Source organism: Medicago sativa, chromosome 8, assembly GCF_051527215.1.
Source record: "Medicago sativa cultivar Bolivia chromosome 8, Bolivia_mono, whole genome shotgun sequence".
In the NCBI taxonomy this organism is placed as follows: domain Eukaryota; kingdom Viridiplantae; phylum Streptophyta; class Magnoliopsida; order Fabales; family Fabaceae; genus Medicago; species Medicago sativa.
The window spans coordinates 34,529,608-34,542,721 of record NC_140756.1 but is presented as its reverse complement, the minus strand read 5'-3'; the positions used below and the strand labels follow the sequence as shown (position 1 = coordinate 34,542,721).

Sequence of the window (13,114 nt, the reverse complement as noted above, 5' to 3'; positions counted from 1 at the left end):
TAAAATTGATTTTGAGAAGAATCTTAATTCAAAGAATCAAGATTAGGTTTACAATTAAAAATAGAGAAATGCTAACTTGTGCCCTTAAGGCACAAGTTAATAGGTTAAAGATAGAAGTTATTTCTTGGAACTTGTGTATTCAATGATGTAAAAGTTTAAGAATTTATATTTACAATGCAAAATTTATTTATGATTTCTTTTTTTAGTTTCTTAACTTGTGCCCTTAAAAATATGATCATAATCAAATCAACTAGCTACAATTATTAAAATTCATAGGCTACAATTTATGCAAAATTAAAGAGGAAAGGGAAGAGAAGAACACCGAAATTTCTATAGTAGTTTTCCCTTTCGTTCTTGTTTCAGGGTATGTCTACTCTTCTTGATAGAGTACGTGTTTATCAAGGACTTCCACTGTTGTTGAAATTTGATTACAAATGTTGTGATTACAAGAATTTCCTCAATTACTCTGATCTTCAATTCCTATGCAACCACAACCCTTAATCTTCAAGTAACACTTGAAATTGGTGTTTCTCCAAGTCTTCGAATCCTTCAACTCCCATGCAATCCATCAAGCTCTACACCTCAAACTCTTATTTGCTATGTCAGGAGCTTGGATCCCCTTGAACTTGACAAGATTAAAAAGAACCCACAATCCCCTTGGAGGTGGAAAGAAATCACTCTATTCACTTTGGACCCTTGATTCCTAATCAATTTTCTTGAATGAAACCAATATACAATCCCTATGGCACACTAGCAATCTATGACTCAAAGATCAAAATGAGTCTTAGAAAAATCTTTAATCTGAAGAAACTAGTCAAAAGAGAGGTTACAAGACTCAAGAGAGATAGTTGCAATTGATTAAGTGGTTTTGGAGTTGTGAGGATATGACTATATATAGAAATTAGTGGTTTTACCATGTTGTGCCTCCGTCTGATCTTATTTGGCTATGCTAGTAGATCACAAACACATAAAATCTCACAGTTAAGGGACATATGTTAATGTGTCAATCGTAACTTAAAGTTTTACATTGAACGCAAGAGTAGATGTTGAGAAACATATAAGTGAGGTGACCCATATACTTAATGCCTTAAGATTTTTGATGAAGATGTGGTGTCAATCTCACTTATGTGATTGCTCTTGTGATAATTCAACCCATTTATGTGTTCCAAGAACTCTGAAAGTTGATGAACTAGTTTGTTAGTTTTTTAAGTTATTTGTTTAATTTTTATATTGAATTTAAGTTTTTTGATATTGGTTGCTTTCTTGCAATATATTTTTATTCAATCACTATTATTTCAAACTCTTTTATTTTGGTCTTTTGTATGATTTAACCATAGAAAAAAATTGATGTCTTATGTTGAGTTGATAAAATACATGTTTATTAGACATTTTTAAATGTTATAACTTTTTTTATTGAGTCTATTTTTTTTTTTTGGTAAATTGATTATTGAAAAAGATCTAACTCCTTCAACAAACTCATAAAATTACCATAAACTCAACCCATTCTTATAACTTCATGGACAACACAAATAATTTATATGGTTTCTCTTAACCTAATGCAATGATACAATTCAATGTTGGATCCACTAGAAGTTGCAACACTATGATGGTTTATTTTGTTAGCTTTTTGGTGTCATTTGTTTGATTTTTTTTAATCTTAATTTAGATGTCATTCACTTTCATGCAATTTTTATTTTCAAGGAAACATTTTTTTATTCAACCTCTATTATTTCAAATTTCTTCAATTTGATAACTATCAATGATTAAACCAACCTCTTTTAATGATGCCTTAAAAGACGATGGTTGGATTATAGGCAAGCAAGAGGAACTTAATTAAATGAGAATGATATCACATCTTCATCTAAAATTTTAAGGCTTAATATCAGTTTTTTAATTAATTGTTGTGAACTTCCAATCTTTTTATCCAATGTTGGAATTTAACTAACTCTTGATAATTCATAATATTTTCTCTCTTAAGCTTGACAACATTCTAACATGTTCTTGACACAGATCTACATACTAATTCTATTATATAGACCACATATCATGACTGTCTAAATGGCTTATGACAAAAGGAGTAAATTACTGGTTACAGAATCATAAATTGCATCTATAACCATTTCATGATACAATAGGAAATTAGAGGTAAAATAATACACATTAAATTAGCATATAATGTAAAGAAACATTTGTTTAGAAACAATTTTTTTTTTATATCATATTGAATACTTTGATTTTCAAGCAATCAAAGTGAGTCATTACTCATTTGTTTTAATTATCAATCAATCAGAGTTAAGCGAATTGTCATAGGTCTTTAGGAGTTGATTGGTAAATTACATGTGGTGAATGACACATGTATGTTAACAAGTAAGCCAATGAAATTGTAGCACAATGTCGCATTTTAATCCGTAAACTAGTTAGAATGTAACATGTGTCACCTTTTAATTTTTTAAGCCAATCATATGTTTTAGGGATAACAGGTTTTGCATCATATGTTTTGTGGGTTCTAAATGTAATTTGCTGATTTTCCCCCTATATATAGTATATATTTCTTTCACTTTTTACATATGCATATGCATATTCCTTTCTTATAGTGTCATCAAACTCGATATTTTTATATGTACTTCATTGTTTTGATCTTCATCCAATCAAAATAAGTCATTACTCATTTATTTTAATTATCGACCAATCAGAGTTAAATGAATTCGCCTAGGTCTTTAGGAGTTGAATTATAGATTACACGCGGTCAATGACACATATTTGTTTGTAAGAAAGTCAATGAAATTGTAGTATACTGTTACATTTTAATTTAATAAACCAGTTATAATGTAACATGTGTCACCTTTTGATTTGTAAGTCAATCATATGCTTTAAGGATATTCAATTTTGCAACATATGTTTTGTTGGTTCTAAATGTAATTTGTTGATTTTTTCCCCCATATATATATATATTGTCTATATTTTTTTCATTATTTACAGGTGCATATTTCTTTCTTACAGTATCAAACTTGAAAAGAATTGTCATTTCATCAAAATTTGTTAACATCTTTGTGATCAACCCGTCAGAGAATCATGGAGCATAGTCTTTTGAATATTGAATAATTCGTGTCTGATTCATTCATGATGTAAACTGAGACACACACACATATTCTATCTATATTATTATTATTTTGTTGGTATTTTCAGGTATATTGTGGTTGTGGAGTGTGAATAGACAAAGTAGAGACGAATCATTTTTTCTTCTTTCATATTTGTGTTGTTGATTATTTTGTATTTTATTTTGTTTGGTTTAGATCCCTAACTTGCAATAATATTCATGGAGAATAAAAAAAAGTAGAGTTGAGTTTGAAGGAGAATTTTTTTTTCGCTTCTTTATTATTTTTACTGGAACTTTGCTTAGCTTTTTTATTTTATTTCTTTGGCATGTGAGAAATAAGAGGTGTGTTATTTGAACAACCATTTGTATGACAACTTATGAGACAACTATAAATTTACAAACAAAAGTAGATATTAACGCGAAAACCAAAACAATAGAGAGAGAGAGAGAGAGAGAGAGAGAGAGAGAGAGAGAGAGAGAGAGAGAGAGAGAGAGAGAGAGAGAGAGAGAGAGAGAGAGTAAAAACATAACGTGAGAATGAAATAGAAAGTTATCACCAATTAGTTATGCAAATATCATTTCTCAAGAGATAATCATGACAGTAACTACTAACTTTCAAGTTGTAAGATATATGTCAATTGTAAGCTTTAAATTTGTTTGAAATAATAGATGATTATATTGTAAACTTAAGATAATATGTAAATGTTGGCGTTGTAAGTTGTTTAAGTTGGATGATTGTTGAATAGTCTATATGGTAACTATTTTCCTTGTTGCATGTTTGTGAAATTCTAAAAAAAATCGGTACAGTAGTTCTTTTTTTTGTTTTTGTTTGGTGGTGGCTGGAGTTTGAACCCCGGACCTAGCATATATTATGCATTGTCCTTACCAATTGAGCTAAGCTCACGAGGACGGTATAATATAGGGATGGCAATAGTTACCCTATAAGTAGGGTACTAAAATACCCTTCCTCATACTTGCGTTTGTAAAAAATACTCGTATCTGAACCCGTACACTCGTGGGCAACAACTTTAGTTGTCTTCCCCAAACCCTATGGACCCCTAAGTGCCCATACCCACACCCATTATCCGCACTTTAATTATGAAAGACAACAAAAACATCACAATTGAAATAAAACTATGGTCCAGAAAATTTCAAATCAACTCATAAAATAGTACAAATCGTAGTATTTTGTCAAATAAAAAACATTCAAAATGTCCCTAAAAAATTGTACACCAGCAAGAGGTAGTGGTTAATATTAATTAGTTTTTAGATTTAGGTTTAGAATTAAATATATAGCTAAATAAATTAATTAATTATACAGCAAAAATAAATAATTTATTTATCATATTATATAAATATGTATATGCTGGTTGCGCCTGGGAAGTATGTGGGTTATATATCCTTTTAAATATGTGGGTAATTACCCGCGCCCAAGCCCAGATCCATGAATTCAGGGTTATATCCTACTCATTATAGGTATTTTTTGCGAGTACCCATCAGACCTTAGTCCAATTGCCATCCCTAGTATAATAGTTAATTTGATTTCAAGAACATGCCTTTTTTTGTTGTGTTGTAGATCGTTTTACAAAAAATAACATTGCCAAAAAAACATTACCGAATTTTCTCAAAATACATTATTATGAACGAGTCCAAAAAAAAAATTAATAAAAAAAGCTCAAATAAACAAAATCTCTTTATTTAAATTTCTAATATATTTATCTGTCATCAATTTTATTTAATAAAATAACTTCTAGAAATAAAATTCTGTAACATATTTAAATCTATTTTTTGTTTCCGAATATGTCCAAAAAATAATTAATTTTATCGAAATAAACTTTCAGTTTTTCTTAAGAAAAACAACTAATACGTTTATTTAAACTATTACACAATTAATAACTAATTTAAAATTTTGCAAAGTTTGTCAAAGTTAAAATGTAACTAACAAAACAAATCATCATAATGTTGAGACTTCTGTGGAAGTTACATTGAGTTGTATCATCTTATTATGTTAAGAGGAAGACACGGATGAGTTTGACGTCACATCTTCATCCAAAGTTTTAAGGAATTAGGTATGTATATGACTTATCTCATTTAGATGTTGCTCAAATCTACTCTTGCATCCAGTATGAAATTACTCATACTTGACACATTAACATCTCTTCATTAAGTGTGACACTCCCCGTTTGTGTTCAACCACCGAGAATTAATCTCGCTCCGCCACAATGTTGAACCAGGATATGATACCACCATTAATGGGACTTTTGGAGTTAGCATTGGTGTGTATCGACACATTGGATTCCACAGAATTACACAAGTGAGAATGATACTGCATCTTAATCCAAATTTTCTAAATATAAGTTTATGAGTTTAGATCGGGTGAATCACTTTTTAAATTTGTTTAACTGATTTAGAAAACTATTTCGAACGGAAACTTACTGCAGTTGTAGGTAATTGGGGAATTTTGTGGTGGATTGGATAAATTTTTGAAGACTAAAGAGTAACTTTGCACGATATTATCTCCCTTAACTCAAACGAAATTCTAACCCGTGCTTGAAGTGGTGTCTGTCTATACTAGTATAGTTATATATAAATAGATTTGATATGATGGCAAATGGCGTGAGTTTCTTTTGTAACTTTGTGACACAAGTCAATCTAGTTAAATGGTAAAGTTACTCTATTTTGTTATCTATCCCAGGTTCAACTTCCTTTTGCCATAGTTTGCTTTCATATCCGGTCCGGTGAGCTCATTGGCGGAGGGACAAGGGGGGTGCAGTCTCCCCCACATCTTTAATAATATATATATATATATATATTTATATTTTTTTTAACAAGCTAAAATGATATATATTACCCACATAATTGATTCACCATGCACAAGACATGCAAAGAATGAACCAACCAAAAATATTTACAATGCTTGCAAGATTAAGGAGTCAGTGGATAAACTGACACCCACCAGAAAACAAAACAGCTTAGATGTGAACCCCCATACAAAGAAGAGGGTGTTTCCACCAATCATGATACCTATAGCTAAAATTTTCTTTATTCGATTTCAGCCATAAGAAAGAATGCAATTTAACCTTTTCAGCTAAAACAGAAGGAGCAGACACCGTATTGTGGAATACTCGGTTATTCCTTTCCTTCCAAATGGTCCAAACAGAAGCAAACCAAATAAGTCTTAAATATGAATGAGTAACTCGAGGCAAACCCGGCATACTTGTAAACTGGTTAAGATGAAATCGAATGTCACCTGAGGAAACTGAAGAAATTCCCAACCAATGCCAAACATGATACCAAAGAGAGCCAAAAATGTCACAACCTAAAAATAAATGAGATGTCATATCTGTGTCCCCACATCCTGACGCACATGTCAATTCTGTGATTTGGAGAACACGCCGCCACATCAAATTGTCCTTAGTAGAAAGTCTGTTTCTAAGTAAACGCCACACGAACAGAGACACCTTTGACGGAATGAGCTTATGCCAAACGTCATCTATCACCGACCTATCCACTGGAACGCCATTACTTGTAATGAAGCGGTAGGCTTCTCGCACTGAATATCCATGAACATGATCTAGCAACCACCTCCAAGTATCAGAAACATTTTCCTGCAAAACAACATTGTGAAACAACAGAGAACACTCCCTCACGCTCTCCTCCTCCCACGCCAACAAACGAAGGCGCCACACCCACCCCCTCCCACCATCCATCCATCCATCCATCCTAGCCTCGACATCTCCTCCACCGTAGACTCCTTATTCACCGCCAAATCAAAAAGCCGGGGAAATTTGTACCTCAACGAGATTTCCCCCACCCAGTTATCATACCAAAATAAAGTATTCCTTCCACTCCGACTACCCGACGAATTTTCTCATCAAACCACCTCCCTACACCCTCACCCACCCCTTCACGGATCCTCCCCAACGCACGCCAGCACGGAGAGCAATGGCTGCCCCCTTTGTTAATATTTAGAACACAGTAGAAAGTAGAAGACAAGAGTGATATAATTCTCATTGATATTTCTGTAAAGTACATAATAGGTTTATTTATACACTAAAATAAAGAGAAGACTAATTAATCAACATGTATAAATACAATTGAATAGAATACTAATAAGCAGGCTAACTAATAGGTTATTAACATGTAACATCCCCCGCAAGCTAGACTATGACGATCACAAAGGCCAAGCTTGGAAACCAATGAATTGAAAGCTGGAGACAGAAGTGGTTTTGTCAACAAATCTTCTATTTAAGAAGAAGATGGCACGGGTATGAGATGAATGAGACCACTTTGAATTTTTTCGCGCACAACATGACAATCAATCTCAATGTGTTTTGTTCTGTCATGAAATGTTGGATTATGAGCAAGATATATGGCTGATTTATTGTCACAATATACTGAAGTTGGTTGTTGAAAGTTGATATGAAGATCCTTGAACAAATAGGAGAGCCATTGTAATTCACAAGTAAGGCTGGCCAAGGCTCTATACTCAGATTCAGAGCTCGATCTAGAAACAGTTGTTTGCTTCTTAGACTTCCATGAGATGAGGGAAGAGCCAAGAAACACACAAAACCCGGAGACAGATCGTCTAGTAGTGGGACAGCTAGCCCAATATGAATCAACAAAACTTGCAAGTTTAACGGAAGATGAAGATGAATAAAATAACCCTTTGGCTGGAGAGTTCTTGAGATACTTCAGAATCTTTGTGGCAGCTTGAAAGTGGACTTCACGGGGCTTGAAAACAAACTGACTAAGTTGTTGAACAGCAAAAGCAATGTCAGGCCGCGTGAGTGTCAAATAGAGAAGTCTACCTATCAAACTTCTGAAGGAGAATTCATCATGATATGGAGGAGAATCAGAATTATGCAACTTTAAGGAGGTATCATAAGGTGTGGAACTAGGCTTAACAGCCATGTGACCACTATCTTCAAGAAGCTCAAGAGTATATTTGCGTTGATTCACCAAAATTCCTTTGTTTGATCTTGCTATTTCCAAGCCTAGAAAAAATCTTAGCTTCCCAAGGTCTTTGATGCGAAATTTTTGATCCAAAAACTGCTTAACATGCTGAATTTCAGCATAATCATTTCCGGATAAAACCATGTCGTCCACATAAACTAATAAGGCAGTAAAATTGGTACCTTTTAGCTTGGTGAACAAAGAAAAATTAGCAACATAAGGAGTGTAACCGAGATAAACCAAGGCTGCAGAAAGTTTGGCATATCATTGCCTACTAGCTTGCTTTGAGCCATAGAGACTCTTATTTAACCGAAAAACTTTAAGATCATTAGAATCTGAATTTTGAAGCTTCAGGCCAGGGGGTAACACCATGTAAACTTCTTCATTGAGGTCACAATGGAGAAATGCATTATTGACATCAAGTTGCTCAAGAAACCACCCATTGGTGGCTTCCAAAGAAAATAATGTTCTAACTGTAGTCATTTTTGCAACCGGTGAAAAAGTATCAAAGTAATCAACTCCTTCCATTTGAGTATAACCCTTTGCAACTAAACACGCTTTATGCCTTTCAAGAGAACAATCAGAGTCGTATTTAGTTTTGTAAACACACTTGCATTGGAACTTTTCCTGGTGGTAAATCAACAATTGACCAAGTATTTGTGGCTGCAAGAGCGTGTAACTCAGCTTTCGTAGCTTCTTTCCAACATTCAAACTTACAAGCTTGATTATAGGTCTTAAGTTTAGGGTTAGAAGAAACAGTTAGACAAATTTTTTTATATGAAGGAGTGCAATGATCATATGTCAAAACAGAAGAGAGAGGATATGCAGATTTACCTGAGTCAGAGAGTAATTGTGATTCAGAAGAAGTAAGGAGACTGCAGTGATAATCTTTAAGATATGTCGTTGTTGTTTTAGGTCGTGCAAACCGTCGAATAGGTACATCTGTTGTGGTCTGATCTGGAATAGCTGTTGCAGAAGATGTAGCATCAGCAGAAGTAGACTTATGTATTGTAGAAGTATCAGAATTATCAAGGTTTTGAGAGAGAGGAAAAGGAGAATTTGGGATAACAGATGATTGGATGGGTTCATGATAGAAAGAAAGATGTGAATTATCAATGGAGACATAAGGTGTAGAGGAATTAGGGGAACATCGTTCATGCAATGTAGAAAATGGAAAAGATGATTCATGAAAGATGACATTTCTTGATAAGAAAAATTCATGTGAATGAAGATCATAAAGAAGGTAACCCTTGGTACCTTCTCTATATCCAAGAAAAACTTATTTTCTTGCTCTAAAATCAAATTTGGTTCTATGACTTTGGACGGTGGAGGCAAAAGGAAGGAAGCCAAAGACTTTTAGGTGAATTAAAGAAGGTGGTTGTTAGTGAAGACATTCATATGGGGATTTATTCTGTAGAAGGGGAGTTGGGATTCGATTAATGGTTGTTGGTGATATATTGATGCTTCCTTTCTACTATACCATTTTGTTGAGGAGTCTCAACGCAAGACCGTTGATGAATGATGCCTTTAGAAAGATAAAATGAAGGCATGAAAAACTCAAGTCCATTATCACTTCTCAAGCATTTAAGTTTCTTATGGAATTGAGTATCAATGAAAGAAATGAAATTCATGAGATGATTTCTTGTTTCACCTTTACATTTCATAAATATGACCCATGTAAATCTACTAAAGTCATCAACCAAGGTTAAAAAAATATTTAAATCCGAAAACAAAAGGGGTAGCATAGAGTCCCCAAATATCAGCATGTAGTATATCAAATATTTGAGTGGAATTAGTAAGACTATGAGGAAATTATGTTTTGCATAATGGCATATATCACAAGGAGAGTGGGTACTGGTGTATTTTACAATGGGAAACTGAATGGAAATACATTTGTGTATGGAATCAGAAATGTGACCCAATCTATAATGCCAAACATTGGCAGAATCAGTTGACTTGGAAAAACAGAATTACAAATTAAAGCAGAAACTGAACTATGATTTTGAGATTTATTTAGCAGTGAAGAATCCGATACATACAGTCCTCCAAACTTCTTAGTTGTACCAATCATTATCTGGTTGAAAATCTGTACAATAGAACATGTATCAATAGAAAACAAGAAACTGACATTAGAAGTTTTCAAAAATTGAGATATTGAAAATAAATTGACGTTGAAATCAGGAATGAAGTAAACATTATGAAGGATAAGTGAATTGGATAAGGATACTGTGCCTGCTATGGTTGTCACTATTTTATTACCATTTGGAAGTGACATGGAGATAGGTGGAATGTTGTAGAAAGAACAATTTTGCAAACAGTGAGTGATATGATCAATTTCTCCTGAGTCTATGACCCAAAGAGTAGATTTCTTACCAATTATGGGAGTGGATGTGGAAGTATAAGCTGCAGGAAGTGAGATAACTGAATTGACAATAGGTTGAGGCATAGTAGAAATGGTGTTTGATGTTGAAGCTTGCAAATTTGAATGTTGTAGAAGCTGCAAAATCTGATTATATTGCTCTTGGATAGAATTCAGTGAAGGATTGTGAACAGATCCTTGGTTCTGGACAGCATCAGTATACTTTTGTTCAAAAACCGCAAGATTCGTTGACTTAGGACCTTTGTTTTGACACTAGAAGGATAGCCATGGAGAAGGAAACAAGTCTCAACTGTAAAATTATGCCTTCCACAATTAGTACAAGTGCAAGTAATGCCTTGATTCTGTCCTCTTGTTCCATTATAAGATCCTCTACCTCGACCTCTATAGCTAGAAGAACCACCACGAGCAAAACCTTTGTTAGAATTGGTTTGCTGAACTTGATTAACAGCTGATTGTTGATCAACATGGATTTCACCAAAAACAGGAATATGTGTTTGTCTTTCTTGTTGAAGTATAAGAGAAAAATTCTTATCCAAGTCAGGCAAAGGAGCAATTAGCATAATCTGAGAGCGCACATGTGCATATTGCTCATTCAAACCTTTCAAAAACTTAATTACTTTGTCGTACTCATTATACTTTTTGAGATCAGAAGCAACACCACATGTGCAAGGGATGGCACAAGTGCAATCACGAATTGGTCGGAAGTTCTGAATTTCTTCCCAAAAGTGGTTAATTGTGTAAAATAGGAGGAGATATCAAGATTACCTTGTTGATATTTAGCCAATTCCTTAAGAGTATCAGCAACTCTGAAAATATTACCCTGTGCAAAACGGTTCTCCAATCGCTTCCAAACCACGGAGGCTCGATCACACCAAATGATTGATTTCCCATTGGTTTCAAAATTACATCGTTGAAGCCAAGACAGAACCATGTTGTTACATCTTAACCATGGTTCATGAAGGAGATCTGAAACAGGAGGAGGATTTAGGGTGCCATCAACAAATTTTAATTTGTTCTTGGAAATTAAGGCGACCCACATAGATCGCGACCAAGTCTGGTAATTCTTGTTATCCAATGATGGAGTAACAAGAACAAGCGATGGATTTTCATTAGGATGCAAGTAGTAAGGATTTGAAGGATTGGTTGCAAAATCAGAAAATGGTGGATTCTCCATTGAGATAAAAGAAATCAAATAATCAAGGAATCAAACGAACAGCGGAATGAAAATTGAAGATAAAAATTCAGAAATTGAATAATCAAGAGGATTCATGAGATGAATCGATCAACAAGAGAAATTGATGAATGGATTGACAACTGATACCATGTTAATATTTTGAACACAATATAATGTAGAAAGACAAGAGTGATATAATTCTCATTGATATTTCTGTAAAGGTACATAACAGGTTTATTTATACACTAAAATAAAGAGAAGACTAATCAACATGTATAAATACAATTGAATAGAATACTAATAAGCAGGCTAACTAATAGGTTCTACATAATGATAATTGATGAGTCATAATTTAGTCTAGTTTTATGCATTATTTAGTATCGTTTTATTTAGATTTGGTTTTATTTTATTTTAATATTATTTCCTTTTTGAATCTTTTACTTCAAATTGCATTTTATTATATTTTAGGAACGAATATATGGTGGAAGGTGTCTTGGAGCAAAAGAAAGAGGACTGGAGCAAATACAGTACAAGAATACGAAGATACGAGACAAAAATATGTCTCTACCAAGTCAGAAGCTTGGCACGGCCCGTGCCAACATGTGGCACGGCCGTGCCACCCTCCAGGACCACTTTTGCTGCTTTTCTTCAAGCCCAAGTTACTCCGTTGCAGCTTTACTGTTTTTCCCTTATAGTAGCTTAGTTTCTAAGTCAATTGTAAAGCTATAAATAGAGTAGCACTCCATCATAAACATTCATCTTTTGTTCTTGGAATAAAAGTTCACTTTTATATTATTGCTCTTTTATATTACTGTTTTCTCTCTTCTTCCCCCATGTCTACAATGAACGTTAGTGAGTAGACTTCTTAGTCTTAGGATTATTGGGGAGTCTAATGACTCAATCCTAAACAAAACATGTCTAAACCCTAATTTCTATGTAACCCTAATTTCTAATCTAGATTCACCGTCTTAACGTGGATTAACAATTATCAAACTGTGGAAGCGAAAGCGGAGGGTTTGATAATCGTTAATCCATCATCCCAAACATCAATTCATAAAGCGAGAGCGGAGCTTTGATGTTGGAACAAGTGAATCTAGACAATAGTTGCAAAACAGTGAAATAGTCTTTGCAACTATTGAGACAAAGAGTAGTTTCAATCCTCTATGCATCTTCTAGTAATCATGTCAGTGAAATAGGCTTGGTTGCTAGAAGTAAACTCTCACCGGACTTTCATCGGAAAGGTGAGGGGCTAAGGGAAACCGGTCTTTAGAAATTAGTGTGTAAACCATGAAATTAGATGTTTAGGTCTTGTCTAGTGAAGAGTTTGTTGTTATGACAAACTAATAATCCCAAGGCTCTTTTATTATTATTATTATTTATCTTCAGCAATTAACCCCCTATTTCATAATCTTTCTTCTCTTCTAATCATTCTCTAAAAGTTAATTGAATTCACAACTCCCTAGCGGAACGATACTCTACTTACTACTATTACTTCGATAGGCCGTGC

The 13,114-nt window shown here is 33.8% G+C and overlaps 1 protein-coding gene across 1 annotated transcript; it reads right to left on the bottom strand.

Annotated features, from left to right (window-relative positions):
- Positions 1-8,317: 8,317 nt before the first annotated feature.
- Positions 8,318-11,607, bottom strand: LOC146898700 (uncharacterized). Its single transcript, XM_085736601.1, has 6 exons — positions 11,199-11,607; positions 10,673-11,148; positions 10,224-10,616; positions 10,093-10,139; positions 8,668-9,255; positions 8,318-8,618 (listed from the first exon to the last, which is right to left on the bottom strand). The coding sequence occupies exons 1-6, from the start codon at positions 11,605-11,607 to the stop codon at positions 8,318-8,320; spliced, it is 2,214 nt and encodes a 737-aa protein (XP_085592727.1).
- Positions 11,608-13,114: the final 1,507 nt, after the last annotated feature.